We start from the raw sequence: 17,609 nt of genomic DNA, 5'->3' as shown, positions 1-17,609 counted from the left end.
CCTTCCTTCCTTCCTTCCTTCCTTCCTTCCTTCCTTCCTTCCTTCCTTCCTTCCTTTAGTTTTACACTCCACCTTCCATCCTCCAACTATTCCACATCCCATACCTCCAATCCACTCCCTTGTCTCCACAAGGGTGTTCCCACCTCCTACCCCCGTCCCACCTAACCTCTAAACTCCCTTGGGCTTCCAGTTTCTTGATGGTTAGGTACATCATCTCTGATTAAACGCAGACCCAGAAGTCCTCTGCTGTATGTTTGTTTCTTGAGACATGGTTTCTCTGTGGAGCCCTGGTTATACTGGAACTCATTTTGTAAAGTACGCTTCCTCACAGAGATCCTCCTTTCTCTGCCTCCTGAGTGATGGAAGCAAAGGCATGGTCCACCATGCCTGACTTACTAAAATATGTTTTATAGATGATTTCCAAATTTTCTTCAAGTATATATACCCTATTCACAATAAAAAAATTGTATTTCAGACACACTAAAAAGATCTTATTTTAAACAACTCTCAACAAGGCGTCTCTTCAAACTTGAGAAAAATATCATTTCTCATTTTCATTTTTATTAAGCTTAATATGAGAATATTCTATAATTCATAGTTAGTACTTACATCATCTAAGTAAATTTAGATGGAATAAGTCTAATGCCAAGTATTGTTTATACTAAAGAATAAATGACAATTACAACCACACAGAGAAAAAGAACTTGTAATCTTCCTTTACAAAATCAATGCTTATAATTTGAAATGAGAATCAAAATATAAAAACACAAGTGACTACAATCTACTCTACCTTTATGAATGATTAGCTATAGTGAGACAGAATTATCAGTTGGGTTATTTACAACCTAAGATTTTCATTTATATATCATAAACCTGTATGCTTTACAATTACATAAAGGATAACAATTTTGAAAACAAGGTAAGTGAAAAATGGATCATTTAAATAGAGGCATAAATTCAATCTTGTTAAAGATTGTCTTCTAAAAGATAGATTTTTAGTGTATAAATATGAGAAAATTCTATTAGAAAAGCCTTTTTATATTTTATAAATAATAATAGTCAATTGTTTTTTGCTGTTGACTAATTCCAGAATAGGTATGTAGCCATATAGTACACTAGTAATATCTAATCTATCTTACCTAAGTAATTTTGAAGCAATAATATCTTAGTAGAAAATTGAAAGAGCAACCCTTTTTGAAATTATATCCATGCATTATTATAGATGATGTCAGCTTTCAAATTCACAGAATGATTTTAAATCAGCTAATAGTTATAAACTGGCTGTTATTAATTATCTTAACACAATGATAGTTCTACTTATTTCAGGGCATATGTGACTGCCACATAGCACATATGGATGTCAGAGGACAGCTTTGGATGTTGGCTCTGAGGATCAAATGCAGGTCATCAGGCTTGCTTTTATGTACTAAGTCACCTCTTCAGCTCCATGATGAGCTTTAAATGCACACTAAGTTAAAATTGATTGAAAGTCATCAGATGTCTACTTAACCTTCAGTCCAAATCTGTGCTCACGATGCAAGTTTGACACAAGTCTTAAGCATACAGAATAATAAACTTATGCTTCACCTAATAGACAGAAGATTATTTGCTGGTTAAAATTCTATCTATAAAGCTGGAAACCTGAATTGAAAATTCTTTTCAAGAGAAAGAATCAGGACTTAGTATATGGTTCATTTGGTAAAGTACTTGCCATTCATGGTTAAGGACCTGAGTTCCATTCCCAGAACAAGTAAAATAACTGGGTATAGTGATGGTGCTGGTAATCCCAGAGATGGTGGTCCCTAGGGCCCTCTGACCAATGTCCCAGCCTATTCAGCAAACTTCAGTGAAAGATCCTGACACATTAAGGAACAACCAAGATTATCCTCTGTTCTGCTACAAATAAATACCTATTTGAAAGTGCATGCACTCATGTGTGTATGCACACACATATGCACAAATGCATATGCACCCACAAACATACAAATATCACATATGTACACACAGTGAGAAAAATAAGAAACAATCACTATGAAAACATTTTAAACAGTAGGATTAATTTGCGTATATATCACCCAGGTTTGTTGCTTAACAGAATGTAATCAAGGTCAATCATCCCTGTACTTCTCTCAGAGGTGAAATCATCACAAACTCTGAATGTTATGGAACTGTAACATAGTTTATTCCTTTGTTTCAGGGCAGTTCAAGATGTGGCTGCTATTAATAACAAGTGCAATATCTATATTCGGAGGTGTACATGGCCTATTTGGAATACTGGAGCCTAACAACCCTGAAACAAGCATGAATATTGTAAGTTACTGATGGGTGTAACTAGGATTACCATCATTACAGGTCTAAACTTTTAGTGAATGCTAAAATTCATTAGTAATGTCTGTTAGATGAATTTTAAAACTGATTAATACTTAAAAGCTATTTTTTCTAATTTTCTTCCTCAGAGTCAGATGATAAATTACTGGGGATATCCAAGTGAAGAATATGGAGTTGTTACTGAAGATGGCTATGTTCTGGGGGTCTACAGAATTCCTTATGGGAAGAGTAATTCTGAGAATATAGGTACAAACTCCTTCCACCCCCTCATTTCTCTCTCCTTTTCATTAACTTTATTCCCTTTCCCTCTACCATCTGTTTACCCTCCCCCTATCTCCTATCACCCCATTTCATTTCTCTCTAAGGATGAAATAAGTCTTGATCACCCTGGAAGTGCGACACAAGATTTTATTTCCAGTCTCAGTAGATAGCCATCAAGTCAATGAGACAGAAGGACGACTAAGTGATCATGATACATTGTAGTCCTTCTGTTATATGCAAACTATTCAAGGCCTCTAGCCAGCTAAAGGAATGAGGGACAGATTCTTTTATTATAGTAACTGAGGTGAATCCCAGTGCATGGAAGTCTACCTACTATAGAGAATCTATTTATAACATTTTGAATAATCTTCTTCCCTAGGCAAGAGACCTGTGGCATATTTGCAGCACGGTTTGATTGCATCAGCCACAAACTGGATTACAAATCTGCCAAACAACAGCCTGGCCTTCATTCTAGCAGACGCTGGCTATGATGTTTGGCTGGGGAACAGCAGAGGGAATACATGGTCCAGGAAAAATATATACTATTCACCAGACTCAGTTGAATTCTGGGCTTTCAGGTAAAGAAAGAGAATCATTGGAAATGGAAAAGCATTTGGATCTACATCTTGTTCATCACAGCCAATTACGTTCTAGGCAGGAGGTGAAAGAAGCTGTGTCATTTGTTCCAACACTTGAGTCTTTCATACACCTCATTGCAATGGTAGTGTTTTCTTTAATCTTGCTGTAGCCTCCTTACCAATGATCAAGAGATGCCTAAAAATGTTTTTCCAAATAAGATAAACAACAAGGCCAAAATTAGTATGCATGGCAATTCACTGTTCCTAGAAAGTTGCAAAGGGTGAAGCCAATAGACTAGGAAGGTGTCAGAACTGGGGCAAAGGGAACAGCAGTATTCATCAACATCCAAAGCCCAAAGATTGGGCACAGAAAAGTTATCAGAGGTGCTCAATACCTTCTCATGCCCTAGTCTTGATAATGACTGAGGAAAATAATTGACGGAGAGGATCCGGCTGATCTTGCTGAGGTATAAGAGTGTCCTCCCAGTTCCAAAAGCTGGTAGGAAGCCCATGTATATCTGGTGTAGTGAGAAAGAAGTCGAAAGAGCACAGTAGAACACTAGCATGTTGATAGGAACCAGATCTAGTGAGGGTGTTGAAGTTGATTCTGTGCACAATGAGAAGCCACTAAATATTGTACAACTTGAATTTTCATTTTTTTATCATTCTGGCTGATTTGTGAGGAATGTACTACAGAGATGGAACTCATATAAAAATGGAATGTAGAATATAAGTGCTTATTAAACCTGATATTACATTTCAGAAATAAAAATAATATCTAGCCACAGATAATTATCTTGTTTATATTTAGATTGTGGCCATTCTACCTGTTTGAAAATGATGATCTTTGCTTACAAGCAACTACCCCAAAGACACCTGGCATTTGCTAAGGGTTTATATATAACTGGCAATAATTAGAGTGGCTAGTTTTCTATTCTTCAAGTAGAAATAGAAGTTTCTTTATAAATATGCTGTTTTTGGCTTAGACAAAGTTTGTTTGTGAGTGTTGGCTTAAGAACCAGGGTTGAGGATGAAGGGCTTGAGTTTTAGAAACTAGAAAAAAAGCTATATTTTTTCAATTTTTTTTTCTTACAGCTTTGATGAAATGGCTAAATATGATCTTCCAGCCACGATAGACTTCATTGTACAGAAAACTGGACAAGAAAAGATATACTATGTTGGTCATTCTCAGGGCACCACCATTGGTAAGTAAAGTGCTGAGAATGAGCAGTTTCTATGTCTCTACCCAGTACCATTGCTACTGCCATGCAACTTTATAAAATGTCACAGCCATTGAAATCCAGTGATATAAAGACAACTGATCCTCCTACCCTGGAGATGGATAAATCAGACAGTAGAATAAATAACTCAAGCAAGTGGTGTCATCTCCATCAATAGTCCAATAGAGTGGCTAAGATACAAGCCCAGGCCTCGCAGCTCTCAAGGTAGCATGTCCTAGCCTCCCACTTGAATTTTTCCCTTCATTCCACCATTTTTGATGGAAACCAGATCATTTGCCTAAATAATATACCAAAGAAGATAAATTAAATTCTCTTATCATATTATCACTTAGATTGGGGGAGAGGAACAGAAAAGAAACAGGTTAAAAGTAACATGGTGTTCACCAAACCATGGTAATGCTATGGAAAATATACCTGATGGGGGATTTTAAGGAGTCTCCGAGGGTTTTAAAGGCATTTTAAACAGACAAAGCCTGTAAACACCCTCTGAGTAAAGATGTAGAAGACTCGTGTGCATCTGTGCCAGCCTGGTATTCTAGGGAGGGAAAACAGCAAGTGTGAAGAATCCTAAGATGGAGAACCTGTTCAGGGGGCAGCAGTGACGTTGTTCTTCATGGGGAGAGAGAAATGGAGTGAGATGACATTTGTGGCTGCTGAAAAGAACCGAATATTCAGGGTTCTTTGGATATTGTTAGGATATCAGGATTTAGTGTAAATAAAAAGGAAATCATAAAGACATTTTTTAATAGAAGAGTTGCATGAGCCATTATATGGTCCTTCTAGTCGCTGAAGGACAACAAAGGCAGGAACTCAGAAGCAACTACAGGATGTGTACAGTAACTCATGCCAGAGATTAGGCTGAGCAGGATTACTGAGGTTTGAGGAGAGATGTGGGAGTAATGATGTCCAATCAAGCAGTAGAAGTGTGTACACATACATACATACATACATTATACATACATACATATATACATTATACATACATACATACATATGTGCATGCATGTGTGTGTGCAAATGAGATACTGCCAACAAACTTTACTATAATGTTGGATCTACAGAATATGAAGTGAAAATAGGAGTAAAGACAATGCCAGAGTTTGTAGTTTGGGCTCCTGGAATAATGAAGATTCCTTTACCCAAAGTGAAGAAGGGAGGGCTGTACGAAGCGCTGTTATATAAAGACATTAGAAGCTCAGTTTGGGAACATTGTAAGTCATTTACTGAAGATGCAGGTAAAGATGTCAAGGAGTCAGTCATAAACAGTATGAAGTTCAAGGAAGAACACTAGGCTGAAGCTACTCAACAGGAGGCATCAGTCAGTGAGACTGCAGTTAACATCCCAAGGAATCAGCTCAGACAGCCAAGAGGAGAGGTGTTGGGACAAGCCTGAATTATTCCTTTATTTAGAAGATGAGAGTTCTGTGATTTAAAAAAAAAAACAAATTCAGAGTCAGTAATAGAAATGTGCTAAGGCAGCTAGAATTCTGGAATTCAAAGACAGAAAGTGTTGAGTAGTGTTTGAAAATTGTCTAGAAGTCATAGGCCTCTTTGCTGTTGCTGTTGGTGGTGGATTTTTGAAACAAGGCTGTCCTGTGTAGCTCAGGCTGGCTTCAGACCGCAGATCCTCTTGACTCAGCCTCCAGAGTACTAATATCAGCCAGTAACTGTGCTTGTCTACAAGGGGCTCTCATAATATTAATTTTCAATGACACATATTTAAATAACTTAGTGTTGTGTCTGTAACCTGAGGCTATAAAATCACTGCATTGAGATGCAATCCAATGATTTCCTTAGCACTTGCTGAGGAGAGTAAAATTGCTTGCCTTGAGAGTGAATTTCTCTCTTGTTTTCCTCTTGAGTTACCTTAAGACTGAACATATCAATTCGTTTTTCACTAGTGAATATCTTTAAATGCTATTATTGTACTTTTACACATCTCAACAAACCATTGAGCCAACCTCTCAGTGTGCTTGAGATGGCATCTCTAGTAAGTCCAAGATAATCTCACACTTCTAAAAACAGAAAAAAAATCACACACATAAACACATCTTGATTGATGATCTATTTCTATTTCAGGTTTTATTGCCTTTTCTACCAATCCTTCACTGGCTAAAAAAATCAAGACATTTTATGCATTAGCTCCAGTTGCTACTGTGCAGTATGCAGAAAGTCCCTTGAAAAAGCTTTCAATTATTCCTACATTTCTTTTCAAGGTATGTGACTAAGAAACCCAATTGCCATTAGACTTCAGATCGATCAATGTAAACAAATGTACCTTACATATTCACATCCTCAAACAAAATCATACATGTTTATATTATCTCTCTCACAGCATTATGTGTGGGTCCCCTCTTGCCTCTGAGATTCCCATTTACTCCCTTGGTTTGGGTTAGCTTACAGTAGGTTGTCAATGTCAGTAAGTGTTTTGTTTTTTCAAGGATGTTTCACTGGCCAAGCAGTGCACACACCTGTGTCAAGGTAACAGTGCCATTCCTGTAAAAAGGAATGAAGTGTTAAAAGCAGAGAAAAATAGTCAAATAAGAATCTAATGTAGGGCCACAGGGATATTGACAGCTTCTGTGACAACCTGTCCACCACCCATCAGCCAAAAAGAAAAAAAAAGAAACAAATAAAAAAAGAAAAGAAATAGCCCAGACAGAAAGCTATTGAAGAGAGGTTTTTAAAATTGTAAAGATTCTAAAGTATAAGCTCGTCATAGTCGATGGCAGCGGTGTAGAGGAGTACAAAGGACTCTGTTTACTGAAAAGGGCTGGCCACTAGGAGTTTGATCATGTTTCAATGAATATATATGGACAGCAAAAATTCTAGTTGGTAAGAGTTTGGGTTTTTTTGTCTTTCTGTGTTTGGTTCTGGCTGCTGTTTTTGTTTTGTTTTGTTGTTGGTTTGTTGTGGTTGTTGTTGTTTTTTATTTTGTTTTGTTTTGTTGTGGGAGAGTGGACCTGGGAGGAATGGGAAGTGAGAACCAGTAGCATTGTGTGAAATTTCCAAATATTTAATGAAAATATTGTGTTGAGGGAAAAAAAAGAAACTTGGTAGAGGAGAGGGAAAAGGGATAAGGAAAAGAGAAAAATAAAGCAATGACTGAGCACAGTAAATACCGTGACTTCCAATTCAGTGCTCTCGGGCTGCCTAAGAGTTCTTGTCCTAAGAAATGGAAATTTCACAGGACAGTAGTGTGGATTTCAATAGACCATACTATTAATGCCTTATCGAACACACCAAGGGAATGAATTGACAGCAAATGTTTAACGCTCTACCTCTGTTGCTCTCAAGCCAACCCATGCAGACACGCCTGCACATCTGCACAATCTCCTTTAGAACAGCGGTTTAGCCTGAGACTCTCAGTACAGCAATCCTACCCTTTCCTTCTTGTCGGTTTACTTGCACTCTAAATTAGCATGCACGTCTAAAGCCAAAGACACTGACTGCAGTCAAATGTATTTAGAGCACTTTTATGCAAAACCTATAGCATTAAGATGACTCTGACCATTTCCTGCTGCTCTGAGCCTCTCACTTCTCACCCTCAGATTTTCAGAGAGCAAGAGCAGAGGAGTTGAAAGGAGGCATTGAGCCATTGAGTCACAGGCATGGATCAGAACTGCAGAACAGAGTCCTTAGTAACCCGAAACACTGATATTTTCTAGCAGTGCTTCCTTGGGTATAAAACTAATAAAGCAAAATGACCCAATGCTTAACACAATTGAGATGAATATCTAAAGATTTTCCTAGCGACACTCTGCTGAGGTCCCATTTACTACTCCTCATCTCAGAATTCATTACTCAAGTCTCACCTGTTGATACCCAATTATAACACTCTGCTATGTTGTCTCACAATTTGACCATGATCTTTATTACTCCAGCTGGATTATAATTCACTGTGTCTTCAAAGTCCTCTGAGACGTGGTACAGTTCTCAATTCAATAATACATATAGAATGTTGATATCTGCCCTTTCTAGTTCACAACTTCATTAAGAAAAAGAGGGACCAAAATAGTTCAATGAGTCCAGGTGATTGCTGCCAAGTCTGACTACCTAAGTTCAATCACTGGGGTGGAAGGAGAGAACAAAGGACCCCCCACAAGTTGTCCTCTGATCTCCACACAACTTCTGTGGCACGTATATTAACTCTCCCCACACATACACATAGTGAATATTTTGAGGTTGTAATAACATCATTCTCACTTTCTCTTTTCTCCTTCCAAACACACACACACACACAAACATGCACACATACACACAAACACGCACACACGCGCACACACACCCCTCCATTTCAAATTCATGGCCTCTTTTTTTCACTAATTGTTGTTACACGCATAGATACATAATCATATGCATATATATTCCTAAACATAACCTTCTCAGTCTGTATAATGATACCTATATGTATATTTTCAGAGCAAACCATTTAGCATTGATAAATACTGTGTGTTTCCCTTGGGAAGCTCACCTTTCCTGGTCTCAGCTTTTCTTAGTTGCCAGTAGTCCCGTGAGTAGGGCTGAGGTCTCATGGTCTTTCCTCTCTGCACATGAGCATGTCTATCGGTGTCATCCTTGGTCAGCTCATGGTTAGTCAGTCACATCGGTGAGACTTTATAGATGTAACTTCTGGCATGATAAGGATACATATGTCACTGCAAGCTCTCAGGCAATCTGACTCTTATAATCTTCTGCCTCCTCTTCCACAACGTTCCCTGAACCTTAAGTGTGTGTGTTGTAGATGTATCACTTAGAACTGGACTCCACAATCCTGAACTTTGACTGGTTGTAGTTTTCTGTAATAATCTCTTGTCTGTTGCAAACAGAAGTTTCCTTTAAGAGGGGTGAGGGCTATGCTTATCTGTGGGTATAAAGACAAACTATTTAGAATTAGTTAGGAATTATGTTGGTTTAGTAAAATGGTGACTATAGGACCTCCTCCAAATCCGTGACTTCACTATCCCTGGGTAGTTGGATAGGTTTCCTCTATCAGAAATGAATTCCTCTTGTTGAGTATCTCTTAAATCCTTATTAGGAAGCTATTGGTTATTATCATGGTTTGTGTGCAACTAATGCATGCTTAAGGTATCTGTCCTGCTGATCATTGTTGTGGTTCATAGCTGTCATAACTAGTTAGAACTGCTAGTTGCTCCTTCCTTTGGAAATTTGCATGAGTTAGGTATTCCAGTCAGTTCCAACTTACTGCTTTGTCTGAATTTTCTGGTGTCTTCAGTAGTAGTGTCTTATTTTTTAACACTGGAGGGCAACCAAGGGTGATAGCAATAATTTGTAATGATTTGGAAGTCTCCTGAACAACCATGATCAACAGCTTCAACAACTCAAATGAGAGATTCTCATGCCTGGTGTTGAGTTTTTGTTATGCGATGGCCTTTGGCTCCTGGAGAGGGTGCTATCAATGCAGGTGAGAAATTCAAACTCATTTAATTTTATTAAAACTCATTTAAATTCATTTAAAGTACATACATATGTTAATACAAAAACTTACATGTATTGTAGGGTTTTGTTTTTAGATAGATAGTTTATAATAAAGTTCCTTATGACTTTTCCAGACATCCTTACTGTTATATTAGCCTCCTCCCTTTATTTCTGTAATTATCCCTGCCCCCTTAATTAGAGCCCCTCCTTCATCCCATAGCCCCAGTCAGATCACGTGTACCCTGATATTCTCTTTTCAGCTCTCCTACCTTGCCAATGGTCCCTTTTTACTTTTCTGGTTTTGTCGTTACTCCAGGATATTTACTCACATTTCTAAATATTTGGGGCTAGCTGCCTCATAGAGAGAGAACATAGTATATTTTTCTTTCTGGGTTTGGGTTACCTCACTCAATGGTCTATTCTAGATATATTTACCTGGAAAGTTCATGATTTCCTGAATAGTGTTTCAAAGTATATACGTTCTAAATTTTCATTGTCTATTTGTCAGTTAAAGGACATTTAGGTTGTTTCCATTTCCCAGCTACTGTGAATAGAGCAGCCATGATCATGGCTGAATATGTATTTATGGAGTAGGATCTGGAATGTTTTAGACATATGAATTGAGTGATCTAATGGAGTAGTTTTATTTTTAGCTTGTTAAGAATTCTCCACACTGATTTCCTGAGTGGCTTCTCATGTGGCCTTTTCAACAGTGTGCGAGGAACAACCTTTTCCCTACATTCCCCCCAACAATTTTTGTGCTACTCTGTTGATCTTTGCCATTCTGACTGGGGTAAGATGAATTCTCAAAGCTGTTTTGATTTGCATTCTCTTAATTGTTGGAGACAATGAACATTTTTTTAAGATTTTTTTTTTGTCACAGTGTTTTGTTGTTGTTGTTGTTTGGTTTGATGTTTGTTTGTTTTGATTATCCTTTCCTTTTTCTTCATTGAGAATTCTTTGCCCAGGTTCGGGGTCCAATATTTGAATGGTTTGTTTGCTGGTATTTTTTGTTTGTTTGTTTGTCTGTTTTTAAATAACATATATTATGGATATTAATTCTTTGCCACAGGTATAACTAACACAGATTCTTTTCCATTCTGTGGCCTTCTGCTTTGCCCAGTTGGTTGCTTCTTTAGCTATACAGAAGCATTTTAGTTTTATGAAGTCCCATCTTCAACATTTGGCCTTAATTCTTGAACAAACAGAACTCCACTCAGCACATCCTTTCCTACATCTATTTCCTACACCTATGCATGCTAGCGCCTATGCTTCCTTCTAGAAGTTTCAATGTTTGAGGCTTCATACTTAGGTCTTTGATCATTTTTGAGTTGATTTTTGTACATGGTAATGGGTCTAAAAAATAGAAAACATCTAAAAACGGAACTTCTAAACAGCTAAGGAAAAATACAAGCATGTTTACACTTGCATGAGTTGCTTCAGCAATGAAGTGGGATTTCTGCAGCTAGGCTGTTGCTATGCTCTGATGATACTTTTATTTTTCAGGCTCTATTTGGTAACAAAATGTTCATGGCCCACAACTACTTCGATCAATTTATTGGTACTGAAGTATGCTCACGGGAGGTGCTAGATCTTCTCTGCAGCAACACTTTATTTGTCTTCTGCGGATTTGACAAGAAAAACTTAAATGTGGTGTGTATGCATTGTGGTTTCCATTCAAGAGGTTTTCCCAAATACCTTTGCGTTATCATCAACTCTTAGAAATGATACTTCAGGACAACTAAGACTCACCTCACAACTGTGCCCACGCATTGTGGTAGAGCTCAGAGATATTACAAGTTACTATCTATTCCAATTTAATGTCTTGCTCTCATTCAAAAGTATGATTGGTCTGTGACCACCTAAATGCCTGGCATCATATTTACCTTCTGTGACAGAAAAGAATGAACCTTATTGGGAAGACTCTTCTGAGGAACAACGCATAGTCATTAAATAAATGTTACAAATGTTTTTAATGCTGCTGGCAGTTCCCATTAATTTTGTAAAACACACTTTAGAGAAGCAGTGTAAGAACTCGTCCATATCTCAATCTACATTTCTACTCCCTTTGTTGGAGTTTTAAGTCCTATATGAGAAAGTTCAATATCATAAGGTTCTTAAACATATGGATTCATGTCAGCCTAATTTAAGTCCTACATTTGAAATTGATTTAAGCTTTTGTATTAGTTTCCTCACACACAAAATATGCTATTGTAAAGTTCAAACCAGCTAAGATATTTAGTACAAATAGATCACAACATTAACCACGTGACATGTGACCATGGTGTGTGTGTATGTACATATACTATTATTTATACATGTAATATACACATGTAATACATACATGTAATATATATATATAATATACATGATATATAATATACATATATATGTATATATGTACATATGTGTATACACACACACATATACTATTATATAGAGACGTATGTTTGGTGTTTTTTCTTTTCTTTTTTCTTCCTGTAATACTAACTGTGGTACCTAGGAATTTTAGGAGCATGCTCTACCACTGACATATCTTGTCTGTATTTTTTAAATAACTTTTTATTGTGAGACAGAGTCTTGTTAAATTGCCCAGTCACTTAACCTACAGCTAATGCAGGGCTTTAACCAGATTCTCATGATTCAGTCTTCCAAGTAGCTGGAATTACAGAGCTATATTTTTAATTCTTACTCTCACCTGTACATTTATACATTTAAAGTCATAAAGAAATGAAATCTATTGTTAAAAGTGTATATTATTCTATTGTTTAAAATTGTATACTAATTTCTGTGCTCGTTAAGAACATAGTAGTGAAATTGCAGTGCCTGTTTCTATGGAGACAAGACAGGTTCAGTTGTCTTTCTCAGTGCTGATGATCCACTCTATAGCTGGATAAATACATCTGTCTTTCAGGTTCTACTTACGGTAGTAAGGGCTCCTTCTTCTTTGCAATTTGAGGCTGTTTCTCATTATGCATGAGGAACATAGCAGAGAAGCCTGTCCTTATTGCACCAATAAACAGATTGGTTCTTATATTTTATCAATAAGAATTCTCAGAGAAAGATAATAGTAATACAGAGATGCAGAGAATGAACAAATTATAGCGCTTGTCCTCTTCATGGTGCTTATAAGGAAGAGAGATGTTAGCCTATTTGGTAACAGTCAGTTCATTTGACTTTGTCACACTCTAAGACCCATTACTGAATTGGCCTGTGTAACCTGGAAATGGAATGTCAGAATGCTAACTAGTATGAGCACGGTGATCTAGGAATCAGATAGAATACTACAGCTACGTGTAAACAATGATTATCATATATACGTACATATCTGTGTGTACGTATAATTACTCAATATATATTAAAATTATGTAACATGATGAATCCATGTAAAATATTTAATCTTTCCATGCTGACATTAACTAGGAAGTTGAGGATTTAGTTTCAGAAGCTAGGTAAAACTTTCCATCCTCAGACTGCTTGTCACTGATTAGTGTGAACCTGATATTTGTCTAAACTTCTTTGAGTTTCAAACTCTACTTTGAAAAAATATGGAGTAGATAAGCCATCCATATTGCTGATCATGGTTAAAATACATGATATGCTTTGTGGATTCTGAGGGGGCATTTTACTGAGCTATTCATCCTTTCTAGTGAAGGTTATCCTGTAACACTGAATTGAAATAAAAAAAGAAACACAGCCTCAATTGTTTTTCAGAAACCAAACATGTCTGAACCTATGTACATGTGTGTGTGTTTGATTTCTAGAGTCGTTTTGATGTGTACCTAGGGCATAATCCAGCAGGAACATCTACTCAAGACATTCTCCACTGGGCGCAGGTATCATTATTTCAATGTTGTTAGCATCATTTTGTGGTAATGAACTTTCGTACTTGACCTAAAGTGAATTATTAAGATGTTCTTGTAAGACAAGGTTTCTATATATGACAACCTACAAAAATAACCATTAATCCATGTACATAAAAATCTCGTGAGAGCACATGATTTGAGTAACAAAGAAATAATTATTTTTATTATTTGATGGGTAAAACAAAATATTTAAAGCAAACACTATATTTTTACTCACGTATGTCCTAGATGGTTAGTTATTATTTCAGATGAGAAAATATTTTTTTCAATTATTACAACAATTGAAACTGAGCTATTTAGGGACGATTAAATTGCTTTTTGTGTGGTTATGATATGTAACTAATTAATTTTAATTACTTCTTACTAAATTTTTATTTAATTTTTACCTCTAAATTTTCATTAGCTTGCTAGATCCGGGAAATTTCAAGCCTTTAACTGGGGGAGCTCATCCCAGAACATGCTACACTACAATCAGGTATGTTTTCGAGACTGAAAATGCTCATAATTTAAACAACAAAGGGGTTTGGAAGAAAAGTTATATGATTGGGTATTAATTTTTTTCAAAATAATGCTAATGTCTACTTTCTCATTATCCCATTACTATTCTCTGGAAATACACCCTTAGGGTACTCCTGGGTCACATGGGAAGACTTTTTGTAAATTAACAGTACTTCACCTTTACACAACCCTGCTGTATGATCCAGTCTTCACACCACACTCTGTTCTCTTCTCTGAAGTGGAACTGGCTGAAACAAGTCATCCATTATAACCACGCATAAACAGTTCTCTTATATATCACCCTCTTCGTTTGGACAGGCAGACAAATGATTTCATGGGAACTGATTTCATGTGGAAGAAAAAGGTAGTGTGTTTTCAGGTCAAAGTTAGAAATATTTCTAGGCACAAAGGTGCCTTGGAATCCTCAAATTTGCTATGGTATAAATAACACAGCCTCTGGCATTGATCCAATTGGTGGTCAATACAAATTTACACAATAATTCATGGACTAGAAAATTATTGACAGGCTATAAAAGGATAATATCTGTAACAATATGCTCAGGGCAGACTCTTGGGTTATTACTGACTAATTGTGAGCAAGGCCTTATAGTAGTTTGTGACCCACTCTTTCTATTAAACAACTTCAATTTTTCTTCCAATTAGTAACTAAATAATGCTGATTTTTCTTAGTTCCCCTGACTCCTTATAAGGATATGTTTTCAGACAAGATTCTATGTATAGAGAAATCCCTACACCATTGATTTTACTAATTTGATGTCTTTAAGGGGCTTTTTTTTTCTTTCAGAATACTGTAAGAACTCACAAAGTTCAGACTTGCTTTTAATTTACTTTTCTATTGGGCTATTATTCTTATAACCAAAGAAATAAACCATAGATATCTTGAGTACCAATCATCAACTCTACCCTTCTTCCTGTCAAATGAATAGCACTTCTAATTAATTGTCATTGAAACCAGTAATGTTAACTTAACAGGCAGAGATAGCATCTAGGGGGCAGTTTCCCTGAAAGTATGTAAGTAAAATAAAGTGTATTTATTGTAGATATTCTTCACACTGTAACCCATGTGTGAGGGAATGTAAGAAAAAGCATACATTACTGGGACGATAATGTAATAAATCTTTTGTACTGTAAGTTGGCTCTTTCACAAAGTGTAAAGACACAAACTAAGGGTATTAGATTAGTATCCTTGAAGTAATAATCTATTGAACAAAAATACCTAACTAAATTCTGTCCATATTATGGGAATCAAGGATATGACTCTCTTGTTCTAGTCTCTGTTTTATGAATATTTACATATGTGTTTATATGTTCATAGTGGCTTCCTAAAAATAAAAAAAAAACTATGCCAATACTTTTTCTCAGAATATGAAGCAATATTTAGGAAAATTACACGAGCATACACAGACCCAGCTTCAAATCTGAAGTACTGTCCTGGTCACTAACCATGCTCTGGACAGTTGTTTTGCACAGTCCAGAGAATGATTTATGAAGGCTGTGTCTTCAGGTTTAAGTAAATGAGTTTATTAATGATATTGTGGGAAAAAATTTAAAAAGAATAAGTAGCAAAGTGCAGATAGTCCTCTATCAGCAGAAAGATAGCAAAACATTATCAAGGCAGGTACCCAAAACATGCAGCAATATGTGTGAGGCAGCCTGATTGAGAGGCCAACCAAAAGATAATCTCATCGTGTTTGAGGCTGAGAATCATCCAGCAGAAGCTGATTGGAGACAGTGTATTGAGATAGCTAGCTGAAGCTCTGCATCAAGAGTCCTTATAGAGGAAAGCGGCCCCTCCCTGGGTGAGACTTTGATGTGAGCAGCGGACAGATAGCATTATTAAATCCAGCACTTAAAAGAGCCCACAGAAATACCTGCACAAAATCCACTCATAGATCCATGCTCAGGTTCCCAGCTGAGAGATTTCCAGGCAGAGCAGCTTCTCAGTGAGGTGAAACAGCATATAAAACTTTACCAATCTAATGCACATTGTGGAAATCAATACAATGACAAAACAAATGACTCAAAACCCTAGATTATTTGAGGAGATCATGATTCAGAGTGATAGAGACAATTTGCCCCAGTCAGGATCTAGTCAAAATCTAGCTAAGGAGATGCATCAGTGGGTAACGAGTTTGCTATGTAAACTCTATCTACTGTAATTTCAGTGTGCCCTGCTAGGATATGGGAGGCAGAGACAGAACCACCCAAAGCTGTTGGCCAGCTAACTTGGCATATCCGCCAGTGAAACAGAGAGACCCTGTCTGATAGACAGCAAGGAGCAACGTGAAAGCTGTGCTCTACCCTCCACATACACATAGTAGTTTGCATATGCCCATCCCATCCACATTCAAGAATCCAGTGAAATCTCCTTCCTTCATCTGAATTGAAACCCAGCGTAGAACCAACAATATTGGCATCACCTATGAATGTGTGTTCCCTGACTTTCCTCCCAGACCTGCTGCGTCAGTCTGCATTTTAACAGAGACCTAGGTGATTGACAGGCCTATTAAGAGATTGAGAAGCATTGACCCAAACTATGGTGTGTTCACTTTGCTCTATGAGTAAAGGTGACTTTGTTGGCGTGATCATTAGACTTTATTTAGAACTAGCACACAATCAACACTGGTTTGGACATGTGGTTGCCTAAACTCCACTTCTTTCACCTGTCATGTTTTAGGAAACGCCTCCTGACTATGATGTGTCAGCCATGACTGTGCCAATTGCAGTGTGGAACGGCGGCAATGACATCCTGGCTGATCCCCAAGATGTTGCCATGCTGCTTCCCAAACTCCCCAACCTCCGGTACCATAAGGAGATTCTTCCCTACAACCACCTGGACTTCATCTGGGCGATGAATGCTCCTCAAGAGGTTTACAATGAGATGCTTTCCATGATGGCAGAAGACTGAAAGAATTATCTACATCCATTCCAAAATCCTTCCTCCTTTCACTCACAGCTTTTAAAAAATGTAATATGTGTCATTGTAATTTTGACTTTAGAAATATATTGGCATCAACAAAGTTCTCATGTGTCATTTGAATTTTTTAATTTAAAGAAATACAGTATTTTTATTTGGAAGCTTATATTCAAAACAATTGAGAGAATACACTTCTGAGTCAAGGTGAAATTTCTCTTTGGATCACCTCAAAAATATTTTCTAAACTCAATTTGGATTAGGAGCACGGGTCAGGAAGAATCCTGGAGCTGAACGATGACTTTGCTTATGTGTGTCTGACAACGATCAAATTGCTTCTGATCACCATTCACAACCACTGCCATGTTTACACCCTGAAAGTATCACTACCTCTTTCTTGTGAGCCCCATGAGAAATCCAGCTGTTCTGAGTATGAGAGAGGAAGCAAGATCCAGCCCCAGTG

At 37.1% G+C, this 17,609-nt stretch overlaps 1 protein-coding gene across 2 annotated transcripts in view; it reads left to right on the top strand.

Annotated features, from left to right (window-relative positions):
• The window catches only part of Lipf (lipase F, gastric type), an 18,867-nt gene extending 1,612 nt beyond the window's left edge, over positions 1 to 17,255 (top strand). The window contains exons 2-10 of one of the 2 annotated variants that reach the window (XM_028782286.1): positions 2,198 to 2,310; positions 2,457 to 2,574; positions 2,969 to 3,167; positions 4,263 to 4,372; positions 6,488 to 6,624; positions 11,354 to 11,500; positions 13,612 to 13,683; positions 14,117 to 14,188; positions 16,910 to 17,255. In XM_028782286.1, coding sequence (XP_028638119.1) covers positions 2,209 to 2,310; positions 2,457 to 2,574; positions 2,969 to 3,167; positions 4,263 to 4,372; positions 6,488 to 6,624; positions 11,354 to 11,500; positions 13,612 to 13,683; positions 14,117 to 14,188; positions 16,910 to 17,140 — 1,188 coding nt within the window. In that variant the 5' untranslated portion in view covers positions 2,198 to 2,208 and the 3' untranslated portion in view covers positions 17,141 to 17,255. Of the gene's footprint in view, positions 1 to 2,184; positions 2,311 to 2,456; positions 2,575 to 2,968; positions 3,168 to 4,262; positions 4,373 to 6,487; positions 6,625 to 11,353; positions 11,501 to 13,611; positions 13,684 to 14,116; positions 14,189 to 16,909 lie in introns of those variants that run through there. The other variant, XM_028782287.1, reaches the window with a different exon arrangement.
• Positions 17,256 to 17,609: the final 354 nt, after the last annotated feature.

Source organism: Grammomys surdaster, unplaced genomic scaffold (genome assembly GCF_004785775.1).
Source record: "Grammomys surdaster isolate TR1022 unplaced genomic scaffold, NIH_TR_1.0 725, whole genome shotgun sequence".
Taxonomy (NCBI): domain Eukaryota; kingdom Metazoa; phylum Chordata; class Mammalia; order Rodentia; family Muridae; genus Grammomys; species Grammomys surdaster.
This window is presented reverse-complemented; position numbering and strand designations above follow the sequence as displayed.